Source organism: Rhincodon typus, chromosome 5 (genome assembly GCF_021869965.1).
Source record: "Rhincodon typus isolate 14 chromosome 5, sRhiTyp1.1, whole genome shotgun sequence".
In the NCBI taxonomy this organism is placed as follows: domain Eukaryota; kingdom Metazoa; phylum Chordata; class Chondrichthyes; order Orectolobiformes; family Rhincodontidae; genus Rhincodon; species Rhincodon typus.
The window spans coordinates 71,888,082-71,903,719 of NC_063336.1; the positions used below are offsets into that span (position 1 = coordinate 71,888,082).

General features: G+C 43.5%; 1 protein-coding gene across 1 annotated transcript in view; it reads right to left on the reverse strand.

Annotated features, from left to right (window-relative positions):
• ift172 (intraflagellar transport 172) overlaps positions 1–15,638 on the reverse strand; it is a 174,366-nt gene that overhangs the window by 77,987 nt on the left and 80,741 nt on the right. Inside the window, exons 21-24 of the mRNA XM_048597064.1 lie at positions 13,702–13,950; positions 5,895–5,973; positions 5,375–5,495; positions 4,312–4,456 (exon numbers count right to left, since the gene is read on the reverse strand). Of these exons, the coding sequence (XP_048453021.1) occupies positions 4,312–4,456; positions 5,375–5,495; positions 5,895–5,973; positions 13,702–13,950 (594 nt within the window). The remainder of the gene's footprint in view (positions 1–4,311; positions 4,457–5,374; positions 5,496–5,894; positions 5,974–13,701; positions 13,951–15,638) is intronic.

Below are 15,638 nucleotides of genomic sequence, written 5' to 3' on the forward strand. Positions count from 1 at the left end.
AATCTAATCGTAAGTTTTTCATTCCTAGAATTATTCCTGTAAATTGCTCTGCATTTTTTCTGTAGTTAATCAGCCTTGGACAGAGATTGGTTCTGATAAGAAACACTTGGGAAAAACTTTGAAAGAAGCCCTTTTATCAGCTAGTTCAAAGTTTGTAAAAAAAGAAATCTGATCCCACAATAATCAAGACTTTTCAAATAAATCTATATGTGTACATTGAAATTATAAATGCACCCGACAAACTAACATCAGGGGGTTTAACTGAATTCCTTAGGACAGGCAACCTCAGACAGTAGAGAGAAACACCCATCTGATAGTAGGGAGGGTTGAATAATGGGTGCAAATGTCCGCAGTAAGATGCATTGTGAAAGCCCAAGGATAGGTGATAAGAATATTTGGTAAACAGTGTGAGATCATAGGAACACCTCAGGTTGTCCATAGAGTTGTCCATCATTGATCGTGCATTCACAGGATTGGATGTGTAAGTTAGATGAGATGTGGCTACTACTGGTGGCAATGCTGCATATAATCATTGTAACGCAGAATATATAAATATCTTGCACTTTATTGGAAGAAGCGGAGTGTCTTGGAGTCTGTCTCCAAGAGGCTTCTCTCACGTTACGTTGGTAAGGAGCTCCGAATAAAGATCGATTTGTGCTGCTGAACACGTGACTCAAGACTGCTCTTTTTAATTTATCTCTAACAAGAAGCACCATAACAAAAACATGCCACTGTAGTAGATTCCAGGCAAGTCCTGGGAGTGGGTGCAGTAGTGGCAGCTAAGAGTTGATGCTAGAGCTCAGGAGAAACCTTGGAATAGTGGGTGCCTGGAAGAAGGGTGGCTCAGTAGTTAACACTGCTGCCTCACAGCACCAGGGACCCAAGTTCCATTCCAGCTTTGGGTGTATGTGTGGGTTTCTGTCAGGTCTCTGATTTCCTCCCACAAACCAAAAATGTGCAGGTTAGATGGATTGGCAATGCTAAATTTCTCTATCCAGGGATGTGCGGGTTAGGTGTCTTAGCCATGGGTAAATGTGAGGATAGGGTGGGAGGGGCTGGGTCTCAGTGGGATGTTTTTCAGAGAAATGGTACAGATTCTTTTCATGCTGTAGGGATTGTATGAACTCTAATGATAATAAGTCCTGTGAGTGATTCATAATTCAGTGAATCTGAGAGTGGGGATGAAGGAAGCTTACAAGCTTTTGCTTCGTGCATTAGAGAAATAGTGGAGCTCTGAGAAGCTGAGGGCAGTGTCAGCTTAATGAAATTAGTTACAAAAACAAAGTTGCTGGAAAAGCTCAGCAGGTTTGGCAGCGACTGTGAAGGAGAAAACAGAGTTAATGTTTCGGGTCTGGTGACCCTTCCTCAGAACTGATGGTGGCTGGGAAAACGTCAGTTTATATGCAGAAAATAGGGAGGTGGGTGGGGTAGGGGATAAACGATAGGATAGAGCCCAAAGAGAGAGAGAAAGACAGTTGGACAGACAAAGGAGTTGCTAACGATCAGGCTGGGAGGGTGAATAGTTGTTAATGGGGACTGTTAGTGACTAACAACAGTGGGTGTGTAATGGCAGGCTATGTGGTAACAAGGCCTGGTGTGTGGGGTGGGGAGCTGGGACATGGGAGAGTTTAGGCCCTAAAATTATTGAACTCAACATTGAGTCCAGAGGGCTGTAGGGTCCCCAAGCGGAAAATGAGGTGTTGTTCCCCCAGCTTGCATTGGGCTTCACTGAAACACTGCAGCAAGCTGGAGACAGAGATGTTGGCCAGGGAGCAGGGTGGTGCATTGAACTGGCAGGCAACAGGTAGTTCAGGGTCTTTTTTGCGAGCAGAACGTAGATGTTCTGCGAAGCGGTCGCCAAGTCTACGCTTCATTTCCCCAATGTACAGGAGACCACATTGTGAGTAGCGAATGCAGTAGACTAGATTCTGGGAAGTGCAGGTGACGTGCTGCTTCACCTGGAAGGTATGTTTGGGCCCTTGGATACCGGGGAGGGAGGAGGTAAATGGACAGGTGTTGCACCTTCGCTGGTTACAGGGCTGTGGGGAGGTGTTGGGGTTAAAGAAAGTGTGGACCAGGGTGTCCCAGAGGGAACGGCCCCTGCGGAAGGCGGACAAGGGAGGGGGGGGGAATATATGCCTGGTGGTGGCATCTTGCTGGAGGTGGCGGAAATGGCATCTGATGATCTTCTGGATGTGGATGCTGGTGGGATGGTAGGTGAGGATAAGGGGAACCCTATTGCTTTTGTGGGAGGGAAGAGAAGGGGTGAGGGCGGAAGTGCGGGAGATGGGTTGGACCTGGTTGAGGACCCTGTCGACAGCGGAGCTGGGGAATCCTCGGTTGAGGAAGAAGGTGGACATTTCAGAGGCTCCCTTGTCGAAGTTGACCTCATCTGAACATATGCGACGGAGACGGAGGAACTGAGAGAATGGGATGGAGTCTTTACAGGAAGTGGGGTGTGAGGATGTATAGTTCAGGTAGCTGTGGGAGTCAGTGGGTTTGTAATGGATATTAGTGGCCAGTCTATCCCCAGAAATGGAAACAGAAATGTCGAGGAAGGGCTGGGAGGAGTTAGAGATAGATCAGATGAAAGTGAGGGCAGGGTGGAAATTGGAGGCGAAATTGATGAAGTTTTCCAATTCCAGACGAGAGAGGGAAGCAGCACCGATGATATCATCGATGTATCGGAGAAAGAGTTGTGGGTGGGGGCCGGAATAGGACTGGAACAAGGAATGTTCCACGTACCCCATGAAGACAGGCATAACTAGGGCCCATGCGGGTATCCATGGCAACTCCTCTTACCTGAAGAAAATGAGAGGAGTTAAAAGAGAAGTTGTTGAGGGTGAGGACAAGCTTGCCCAAGCAGAGGAGGGTGGTGGTGGATGGGGATGGTTCAGGTCTTTGCTCCAGGAAGAAGCAGAGAGCGCTAAGACCCTCCTAGTGGGGAATGGACGCGTAAAGGGATTGCACATCCATGGTAAAGAGGAGGTGACTAGAACCGGTAAACTGGAAGTTTTGAAACCAGCATATGGCGTCAGATGAATCATGGATGTATGTGGGTAGTGATTGGACCAGGGGGGAGAAGACTGAGTCAAGGTAGGAAGAGATGAGTTCTGTGGGGCACGAGCAGGCTGAAAACAATGGGTCTGCCCAGACAGTCCTGTTTGTGGATTTTTGGCAGGAGGTAGAAACGAGCTGTGCGGGGTTGGGGGACTATTAGCTTGGAAGCAGAGGTGGGGAGATCACTGGATGAAATGAGATCCGTAACCGTAGTGCATACAATGGCCTGATGTGCCATGGTGGGGTCATGGTCCAAGAAAAGGTAGGAGGAGGTATCCAAGAGCTGGCGCTCAGCGTCTGCAAGGTAGAGGTCAGTACGCCAGACTACAACAGCACCACCCTTATCGGCAGGCTTGATGACAAAGTCAGGGTTAGATCTGAGTGCACGCAGTGCAGTCAGTTCGGAGGGTGATAGGTTGGATTTGTTGAGGGGGCAGTGAAATTGAGGCGACTAATGTCATGTCGACAGTTCTCAATGAAAAGCGCAACTAGTTGTTTGCAAAAGGACTGGAATTGTGCCCATGAGTGAGTTCTGGAGTGCAGCCTCAAGAATCCAGGCGAGCACAATCCTAGGAAAGGAGATTGACGCACCAGGTCGTGAACAGTCATGGAGGCAGTCCATGACAGACTTTTAAGGGAGTTTTGAAGTTAGATGTTTGGAATAATTGAAATCCCTTGTGAAGGAGATTAAGTTTTAATTTTGTGACCTACAGTGTCACTAATATCTGGGGAATTACTGACAAATCTGCAGGATCTATCTCGAGTATATCGGCAATTTAACATGCTCCACGGGCTTTTGACCACAGTTTGTCTGTTAACCCATCGTTACATCATGTTAGTTCCGACTGTTATACTATAAGTGTTGCATATATTATAGATTATTTTACAACTTTGTGTACTCCAACTTTGTATATTCAAGTTTTGTTTATTTGTTGAAAACCATGAAACTTTGTGGTTTTTTTTCTCTTAGCTAAGTACCTGAAATTTCAAACTTTTGTCTGTTTTAAACAACAAAGTTATTGGTCCCTAACCAGATTGCAAAACATTTGGTGGCCTCATTCATGCTGCATAGGTCAATAAGCCTGCATGAAAAAGGCGTGTATCTATGAGGGATCCTTTAAGCCTTGGTTAAAATTAAACTGTGGAATTAAACTTTAGAAACACAAACAGCATATCTGGCAGCATCTATAGAAAGAGAGAGAGAGAGCGAGACAGAGAGAGAAGCAGACGTTTCAAAGTTAACTTTCTAACCTCATATTCTTGAACTGAAGCATAGTGTTGAGCTATCTTGTGATAGTACTTGTAAGATGTTGCATCATCTTGAAGTTCAAGAATATGGACTGCTTTTTTCCACTGTCGAGCTCCAACACTTGCATCAATCGCCTTTATAGAGCAGCTGAAAACCAAATTTAAAAGTTTCTTTAAATATAACTTATATGTTAAGTCAGCATGGAATTTAACTGTTGTGAACAATTACTTATGTTATTGCAAACAACAACTTTCACCCTTTGAAACATATAGGCAATTGAGTTTTACAGAGGGAGTAATTTAAACCCATTAAAATTGGTTAGGAACATAACATTCTAAATGTCTCAAAATCAAATCTGTCCTCCAACTCAAACTTGCTCAGACCTTGTTTCAATGGAGGCAGGACAAGATCAGGCATACCAGCAAGGTGGCAGGGTACTCATTTGTGTAGCTTAATGAGAGCTCGGGAAACCTATAAGCTAAAATAAGGACAGCTGCACTGTAAAGATGCTTGCCTTTCTAGAATTAACCAAGGATTAGAAGGAAAAAGAGCATGTCCCCACATTCCAAGTTAACTTGTTTCCATTCCTGCAGAGCTGCCCAGCATCACAGATTCCACCCTGCTACAGGTAGACCAACTGCCTGCTATTACCAACCACTACCACCTCCCCATCCCTGACTGTCATCTCTTTTTAACATTACACCCCTCTCCCACCACCAGCCCCCTCCAAAACAATGCTGTATCCACTCCTCACACAATTGCCATTCCAAGAAGCAGAAAATCTATCCAACCCAACCACGTGCGAGGGTTATGGTTTCTTCTGAAGTACTTCCTAAAGCCAACACGAAGACTGGCCTCTCAATCAGAACTGGTGACTGGGTAGAAAACCTGTCAAGGGCAGAAAATGCGCACCAGGAGCCAAAATCTCCCAGCACTCAGAAGAACCTGGACTTCTAGATTTCCTGATCAGAATTCCACATTGCACATGGGAATGCCATTTCAGTAAATATTGAATCCTGTTTACCTAGAAAAAGTATTATTTTAGATTTAGGCAATTTAACGTACCCGGCCTCAATGTAATGATTAATTGCAGCATCCAACTGTTTTTGTTGTACCAGATAGTCTCCCCAGGCCTCCTCTAATTTCACAACCTCAGCTGGAGAAACAGTTCTAGACAATTCCACCGCTGAAATCAGATAAATAAACTTTAATAAAGCTTCAGGCAAAGAAACAGTGCAAATGGATCATTTCACCAAAAAAAACATAAAGTGAATCATCAAGCTTTCAATGAAAGGTAATTCTTACCATAACAATGGCAAATATTTAGAATAAAATTTAAAAAAAATGTTTATATGATGAATGAGGAGATAGATGGAGACAGGCTGGGCTGGGAACGGGAAGAGGGTACATAACAAACACTTGCACAGATCATTTGGGCTGAATATTATTGTCTGTAAATTCTCTGCAATTTTATACAGAATATTATCAGATAAGTCCTTTTTCTGTTACTATCACCATCTAATTTGTCTATCTAGGTTAGAGTACCAATTATAACTGTAACCCAAATATTGAGAAGATCATATACCTTTCCGAAAGGCCTTGCCCTTACGGTAGCAATCCAGTGCTCTTTGGTAATTCCCAATGTTTTCATAAAGGTCTCCAGCCTAGGAGAAAAACAAATCACAGATTTATTGATCCTCTATTGTGCAACAGACATTGTAAAATACATGTAGTTAGTTACTAGTTGCATAATAAACAAAAGTGAACATCATGGTTAGATCTGGTTCATCAATGCAGTACTCATCATAATACAAGCTTAAGCAGAACTAGCTGCTTTCATTTTATATCTATATTTTCATCCTGTATTGTCCACTTAATTTTGTTCTGGTCATAATTTGGTCCTTCTTTGTTTTAAGGTGCCTTACTCCTTCATTTGTGATTTTCAGTAAACATATAATTCATATGGTTACAAGCCTCCTGGAGTGGCCTTCCCTGCTGTGATACTGTCAGTCCCTTTCCTAATTTATTACACAACAAAGATGGTAAGAAACTTTGGTGCAAGTAAAAGTGTCCTATTAAAAGAGGCCTATAATCAGTATAAGTTTTTCTGTTCCTAGGAAAAAGCATCTGGCCTCCACTTGACAATTGATAATATTGTAAGCAACGAAAAAAGGCCTGGTTCATCATTATTTTATCTGAAAATAGATAGAAGGAAATGATGTTTTTAGCATCCAAAGAACACATTTTATGAATAAATACTAACTCAATCTGACACTTTAATAGTCATCAATTGGTAGGTACCAGGTAAGAAAACAGGACTGCATGGCCCAATAAGAAGCAACAACAGTCTTGGATTCCATTTTCATCTGCCGTCCATTGCCAAACTTCCAAAACTATCAGACTGCACACCACATGCCCTGTGTAGCAAAAACTCATGAGCTCATAACCCCTTTCCTCAGACCAATTCTCAACTATGCAAGATCCTGAGATTCATTACATAACTCTGCATTTTCTGGACTACTCCTTTCTTCTCACAGTCTGAGACCTCCACCTCAATTCTACTAGATACCAAGATCCTACTTCCAGTGATCACCTATCCCACAAGCTGTCTAGGTGTTCTCAGAATATGCCACTTTGCTATTTCCAGAAAAAAATCCACTTTTACTCAAACAAACTCTGTGGACCCCAGGCTGACAACCTTCCACAATATTTCTGGACTACTCTTCCAATGGTCCCAAATCCCAGGCTACCATAAAAAGTTAGTGTTCCTGCTAAAAGCATCTGACATTTTTATGAAGTTTCAAAATCACATCTGGAACATCATTTGATACAATATCTAACAATAAACTACAAATGAATGTTTTGTTTTCCAGCTTGAAATTCCATGAATTACACAACTACACTCACAAAGACCGTCATTTTAATTTATTAATTCCTAAGAGATGTGAGCTTCACAGGTTAAGCCAAAATTAATTGCCCTCAAGAGTGTGGTGGTGAACTTTGTTCTTGAACTGCTGTAGTCCATTTGGTGTAGATGAACGAACAATACTGTTAGGGAGGGAGTTCCAGGATTTTGACCCTGTTGCATTGAAGAAGCAGTGATATGTTCCAAAGTCAGGACAGTATATGGCCTGCAGGTGCTGGTGTTCCTGTATATCTGCTGGCCTTGTCCTTCAAAATGGAAATGGCTGGAGGTTTAGAAGGCCCTGTCTATGGAACTTTGGTGAATTCTGCAGTGCAACTTGCAGATGGTACACACCACTGCTACTGTGCATAAATGATGGAGGGAATGAATATTTGCGGGTGTAGTGGTAATCAAGCAGGTGTCAAGTTTCCAGAGCACTGTTGAAGTTGCACTCATCCAGGCAAGTGGGAACTATTGCATCACACTCCTGAGTTCTGCCTTGTTGTTGACAGACGGGTATTGGGAGAGTCAGGTGAGTTACTCATTGCAGAATTCCTAGTTTCTGACCTGCTTTTGTAGCCACAGTATTTATATGGTTCGTCCAGTTCAGTTTCTGGTGAATGGTAAAGCCCAGAATGTTGATACTTTGGGAATTCAATGGCAGCAATGTCATTGAATGTTGCATGCTGATTTGTCAGTTCAAACCTGGATATTGTCCAATTGTTTTGCATTTGGGCATGGGTCACTTCAGTATTTGAGGAGTCTTGAATGGCATTAAACACTGTGCAATCACAAGCAAACATCCCCAGGGATGACCTTATGATGGAGGTGAGGTCATTGATGAACCATACGAAGATGGTTGGGCTTAGGACATCACCCTGAGGACCTCCTGCAGAGATGTCCTAGAGCTGAGATAACTGAGTTCCAAGCACCATCTTCCTTTGCGCTAGGTATGACTCTAACTAGCAGAGGGTTTTCCATGATTCACATTAATTCTAGTTTTGTTGGGATCCTTGATACTATACTTGGTGAAATGCTGTCTTGATGTCACCTCACCTTTAGAGTTCATCTCTTTGTCCGTGTCTGAACTTACATTGTGACGAGGCCAAAAGATGAGTAGCCCTGGTGGAATCCAACTGAGCATCAGTGATGAAGTTATTTCTGGGAAAACATTACTCAATAGCAATGTTGACTATTCAAGCCATCAAGAGTGATGGGATGGTAACAGCACGAATTGGACTTGTCTTGCTTTTTCTGTACAAAACATATCTGGACAATTGGCCCCATTACTGGGTTGATGCCAGAGTTGTAGCTGTATTTAAGTCACAGAGTCATACAGCACGGAAACAGACCCATCTGTCTAACTCATCTGCGCTAACCAGATGTCCTAACACGACCTAGTAGGCATTTACCACCATTTGGCCCATTTCCCTTTAAACCACGCCTATTCATATCCCCATCCAGATGCCTTTTAAATATTGTAATTGTACCAGGTTCCTCCATTTCCTCTGGCAGCTCGTTCCATACACGCACAACTCTCTGCATGAAAACGTTACCCCTCAGGTCCTTTATAAATCTTTCCCCTCTCACATTAAACCTATGCCCTCTAGTTTTGGACTACCCCACCCTAGGAAAAAGGCCTTGGCTACTCACCCTATCCATGTCTCTCATGATTTTACAAACGTCCTGGGAGAAAAGCCCCAACCTATTCAGCCTCTCCTTATAACTCAAATTCTCCAATCCTGGCAACACCCTTGTAAATCTTTACTGCACCCTCTCAAGTATAAAAACATTCTTCCTACAGAAGGGTGACCAGAATTCTACACAGTATTCTAAAAGCGGCCTCACCAATGTCCTGTACAGTCACAACGCGACATCCCAAGTCCTACACTCAAAGTTATGACCAATAAAGGTAAGCGTGCCAAACCTCTTCTTCTCCATCCTGTCCATCTGTGACTCCACTTTGAAGGAACTGTGCACCCGTACCCTAGGTTTCTTTGTTTGGCAACGCGCTCTAGGGTCCTGCCATTAACTGTAATAAGTCCTGCCCTCATTTGCCTTACCAAAATGCAACACCTCACATTTAGCTAAATTAAACTCCATCTGTCACTCCTCGGCCCATTGGCCCATCTGATCAAGGTCCCATTGTACTCTTGAGATAATCTCCTTCGCTGTCCACTACACCAACAATTTTGCTGTCATCTGAAAATTTACCAACAATACCTCCTATATTCACAAGCAAATCATTTACATAAATGACAAATATAGTGGACCAAGAACCGATCCTTGAGGCACACCATTAGTCACAGGCCTCCAGTCCAAAAAACAATCCTCCACTACCACACTCTGTCTCCTACATTCAAGTCAATTTTGTATCCAACTGACCAGCTTCCCCTACATCCCATGTAATCCTAGCTTGCTAACCAATATACCATGCGAAACCTTGTTAAACACTTTGCTGAAATCCATATAGACAATGATGAAGGCAGAGTGGCAGACAATCTTGTCCCCTCTTCAAGACACTCAATCAACTTAGTGAGACACAATGTCCCATACACAAAGCCACGTTGACTATCCCTAAACAGGCCTTGCCTTTCCAAATGCATGTAAATGCTGAACCTCAGAATCCCCTCCATCCACTTACCCACCACTGATGTAAGGTTTACCAGTCTAGAGTACCCTGGCATTTCCTTATAGTCTTTCTTAAATAATGGCACCACATTCACTGACCTCCAATCTTCCGGCACCTCACCTGTGACTATCGATGACAAAAATATCTCAAAAAGGGGTTCAACCATCTCTTCCCTAGTTTCCCACAAAGTTCTGGGAAACACCTGATCAGGTCTCAGGATTTTACTTACCATTATGCATTTTAAGACCTCCAGCATCTCCTCTTCTGTAATATGAACTCTTTTCAAAACATCACTATTATTTCCCCAAGTTCTCCAGCTTCCATTTCTTTCTCAACAGTAAAATTTGACACAAAATATTCATTTAGAATCTCTTCCACCTCCTGATGTTAAACACAAAGACAACCTTGTTGATCTTTAAGGGGTCCTACTCTGTCTCTAGTTGCTCTTTTACTCTTAAAGTATTTGTAGAAACTTTTTGGATTATTGTTAATCTTATCTGCCAAGGCTATTTCATATGCTTTCTTTGCCTTCCTGATTTCTTTCTTACGAATGCCCCTACACTCTTTATACTCTTCAAGAGGTTCAGTTGGTCCCTAGCTTCCATGTCCTTCACAGTGAATACTGACACAAAATATTCGTTTAGTATCTCAAACACAGACGGCCACGTTGATCTTTAAGGGGCCTTATTCTCTCTGTAGTTACTCTTTTGCCCTTAATGTATTACAGAATCTGTTTGGATTCTCCTTAACTCCGCCAATTACCCTCTTAAGTATACTCCTACTGCCCTTATACTCTTCTACAGACAATCCCAGCTGATATTTGCCACATTCCTTTTCTTGACCAAAGCCTCAATTTCTTTAGCCATTAAGCATTCCCTACACCTACCAGCTTCACCCTTCACACTAACAGAAAAATAGTGTCTCTGAACTCTCACTGTCTCATTCTTAAGAGCCTCCTACTTCCCAACAGGCTCTTCATCTGCAAACAGCCTCCCCCAAACTTTTTAAAGTTTGCGTCTAATATCGTCAAAATAAGAATAGCTTGGCGAGGGGGGTGAGGGGAGCGACAAATGCTGGACCATAATTCTTCAGTCCAATTGCCAGACTATTGTTGGTCTTCTGCTCCACAATCCCCTCCAGCCCCATCACACCCGGCACTTTTCCCTGCAACCTCAGGAAGTGCTACACCTGCCCCTACATCTCCCCCCTCACCCCCATCCCAGGCCCCAAGAAGACTTTCCACATCAAGCAGATGTTCATCTGCACATCTGCTAATGTGGTATACTGTATCCGCTGTTCCCATTGTGGCCTCCTCTACATCGGGGAAACCAAGCGGAGGCTTGGGGACCGCTTTGCGGAACACCTACGCTCGGTTCGCATTAAACAAGTGCACCTCCCAGTCGCGAACCACTTCAACTCCCCCTCCAATTCCTCAGACGACATGTCCATCCTGGGCCTCCTGCAGTGCCACAACGATGCCACCCGAAGGTTGCAGGAACAGTACCTCATATTCCGCTTGGGAACCCTGCAGCCCAATGGTATCAATGTGGACTTCACAAGCTTCAAAATCTCCCCTCCCCCTATTGCATCCCAAAACCAGCCCAGCTTGTCCCTGCCTCCCTAATCTGTCCTTCCTCCCACCTATCCCGTCCTCCCACCTCAAGCCCCACCCCCATTTCCTACCTACTAGCCTCATCCTGCCCCCTTGACCTGTCTGTCCTCCATGGACAGACCTATCCCCTCCCTAACTCTCCACCCACACTCACTTTTACTGGCTCCATCCCCGCCTCTTTGACCTGTCTATCTCCTCTCCACCTATCTTCTCCTCTATCCATCTTCTATCTGCCTCCCCCTCTCTCTCTATTTATTTCAGAACCCCCTTACCCTCCCCCATTTCTGAAGAAGGGTCTAGGCCCGAAACGTCAGCTTTCCTGCTCCTCTGATGCTGCTTGGCCTGCTGTGTTCATCCAGCTCTACACCTTGTTATGCCAGACTATTGTCAGGGCCTTTGCCTTTCTAGTGCCTTCAGCCATTTCTTGATACCATAAAGAGAATCGAAGTGGCTAAAGACAGGCATTCGTCAATATGGTGACCTCTGGAAGAAGCCAAGGTGGATCATCTACTCAGCACATTTGGCTGAAGATGGATGCAAATGCTTCAGCCTTATCTTATCAACCTTTTCTAAAATACTAGGCTCCCCCCCCATTGAGAATGGAGATATTTGTGGAACTTTGCTGATGCAGCAGGACTGCAGAGCTTAGATCTGATCTGTAGTTGTGAAATCACTTAGCGCTGTTCATCAGGTTCAGAAAAGATTTACAAGGATGTTGCCAGGGTCAGAGGTTTGAGCTGTAGGGAGAGGCTGAAAAGGCTCGGGCTATTTTCCCTGCAGCGTTGGAGGCTGAGGGGTGACCTTATAGAGGTTCATAAACCATGATTTAAGGTGAGAGGGGAAAAGAGTTAAAAGGAACCTAAAGGGCAACTTTTTCATGCAGAGGGTGGTGTGTGTATGGAATGAGCTGCCAGAGGAAGTGGTAGAGGCTGCTACAATTACAACATTTAAAAGGCATTTGGATGGGTACATGAATAGGATGGGTTTGGAGGGATACTGGCCAAATGCTGGCAAATGGGACTAGATTTATTTAGGTTATCTGGTTGGCACGGGGGAGTAGGACCGAAGGGTCTGTTTCCGTGCTGTGCATCTCTATGACTATAACTCCCATCATTAGCTAATTATGCTGTTTGACATGCAGGTAATCCTGCATTGTAGCCTCACCAGTTTGATACCTCGTTTTTAGGTAGCCTGATGTAGCTCCCGATGTGCCCTCCTGCATATTTAATTCAACCAAGATTGATCCCCTGACTCAATGGCTATGTTTTACGAGAGATATGTCAGGCCATTGTATTCGAGTACAATTCTCCAGCTGCTGATAGTCCACAGCAACTCATGGATGCCCAGTCTTGAGTTGCTAAATTCATTCAAAATCTACCTCATTTAGTATGGTGGTAGTATCACATAACAGAGTGGAGGGCACTGCAATGTGAAGAACCGACTTTGCAGGTACCCTGTAATGGTCACTCCTACCAATTGGCAGATGCGACAGGCAGATTGGTGAGGACAAGGTCAAGTATGTCTCTCCCTCATTAGTTCTCTCAGCACTCGCTGCGGACTGAGTCTAGCAGCTATGTCCTTTAGGACTCAAAGAGCTTGGTCACTGGCGATGTTGAGTCACTCTTGGTGGGATATACTAATCGGCATGAGACTTCATGGGGTAAAAAGTCAACATTGAGGACTCTCAGGGCAACATGACCATTGTTTAACGCTCTGAGATAATTCTCCCAATTTTAGCATAATCCCCAGATGTTAGTAAGAACTTTGCAGGTTGACAGGGCTGAATTTGCTGTTGATGTTTCTTGTGCATAGATTGGTTTCTGATGCCTAGTCTGCTTAATCCCTTTAAGACTTTTCTTCTATCAATTTGATGCAACTGAATGGCTTACTAGGCCATTTCAATTAAGAGGTAACCACAATGCTATCAGTCTGGAGTCATGTGTAGGTCAAACCAGGTAAAGACAGCAGATTTTCTTGCAGAACTTGCCTACAGGGCATTAGTGAACCAGACAGATTTTTACAACAATCAACAAGGATTTCATGCTCATCATTAGGTCATTTTTTAAAATTCTAATGTTATCACCTGTTGTGGTAAGATTCAACCCTTGTCCTCAAGGAATTACGAGTGTCTAAATTACGAGTCCAGCAACAATAAGACTACGCCATCGATCCCCCCAAAGAGAGAATTAACAGTTAATATATAAAAAGACAACACAAAACCTACAGATATTTTTAATACCCACCCTTTCATAAAAGTCCCCCTTAATTAGGGCTGCAGCAATTCTATTGATGATATCACTGTTTGTCATAAGTTCATTCTGACTCAATACTAATCGAGCAGCTTTTGCAGGTAGGCCAGCTTTCAAATAGAGATTAATGGCACCAGGGTAATCTCCATCATTCTCTTTTACTTCGCCTGCCTTTTCATCTTGATTTGTTTCCATCAGCCATTTATAATAACTCCGTCTAAGATTGTCCAATTCAGGGTGACCCTAAAGAAAAAGTCAAAACAGTTATAAATTAGATATTACATAGCATTCCATAGAAAATAAAATTTTATTTTGATATTTTTCAACCTCTATTTATTTTCAGGTGTTATTCACAGTTATTGTTATAGTCATGTAAGAAACTGATTATAAAGGATAAACATGGAATGTACATCATCACACAGTCATAACTGAATTACTGCAGTTTTCCATTAAGTGTCTTTCAATTCCTCACAGGTACCTGTTGAGGGAATGGGATAATCCAAACCTTAATTCTATTGTTTAAAGAATTTCTTTTTAATTAGAGCTCTTTGGAAGGAAAACTGCACTTTGCTAATTTCTAATGGTTTGTAATATGAAACTCTTTCACAATTTAAAACAAGAGTTTTACAACTTATTGGTACAGCAAACTTTATTTTAACTGGCACCTAATGGACCCAGTACTATCAATAAACCAACAACAAGTATACACCTGAAACATCAGACATTTGCTGCATTAATGTGATCTACGTGATGTCCAAGTAGTCAGTTGAGGATGCAAGTGAGAGGGCTCTCTGCTGGTAAAGTTTCTTTAAGTTATTACTTAAATGCTTCGTCTGTGAATAAGTTTTAACAGTAATGTATATAACCCCTGCATTGCATTTCTTTAACCTAGTATGTGTTTTTACATTGAATTATGGACTTCTTGATTAACCAGAATATATGATCAATTGGTACATTCTTGGTCCCATAGGTGCCAGTTAATGATATGGTTTGTACATTTTATTCTCTCTGGTACTTCAAATGAGCAGCTCAATTTCTGACTCAGCCTTAATATTATTCAATGTCAGCATAAAATGATGGTTTTTCTTGTGTTAAAATTTATAGACTTCACAAAAAGTTGTAGTTTGTCACACTGACATCTCAGGTTCTTCAATTCATTCTATTTTTGTAATTTTCCTATAAAACATACATACTGTATTTCAGAGAAGTAAGAACTGCCAATGCTGGAGTCAGAGATAACACAGTGTGGAGCTGGAGGAACACAGCAGGCCAGGCAGCATCAGAGGAGCAGGAAAGCTGACATTTCGGGTCGGGACCCTTCTTCAGAAATGGGGGATGGGGAAGGGAGCTCTGAAATAAATAGAGAGAGGAGGGGTGGGGCTGGGGAAGGTAGGTGGGATGGAGATAGGTGAGTGCAGATAGGCAGTGGTAGGGATTGGTCAGTGAGGTAGGAGGAGCAGATAGTTAGGAGAGGAGACGGGCAGGTCAAGGAGGCGGGGATGAGAGGGGCTAGGGAAGGTAGGTGGAATGACGATAGGTGAGTGCAGGTAGGCAGTGGTGGGCATTGGTCAGTGAGGTGGGGATGAAGGAGAGGGTTGGTCATGGGATGAGGCCGGGGGCTGGGGATATTTTCAAGCTAGTAAAGTCCACATTGAGACCATTGGGTTGTAGGCTCCCAAGGCGGAATATGAGGTGTTGCTCCTCCAGTTTCCGGGTGGCGCCGTAGTGACACTGGAGGAGGCCCAGGATGGACGTCATCCGGGGAGTGGGAGGGGGAGTTGAAGTAGTTCGTGACTGGAAGGTGCTGTCGTTTGTCGCGAAACGAGCGCAGGTGCTCTACAAAGCGGTCTCCGAGTCTCCACTTGGTCTCACCAATGTAGAGGAGGCCACGTCGGGAACAGCATTAGCAGATGTGCAGGTGAACATCTGTC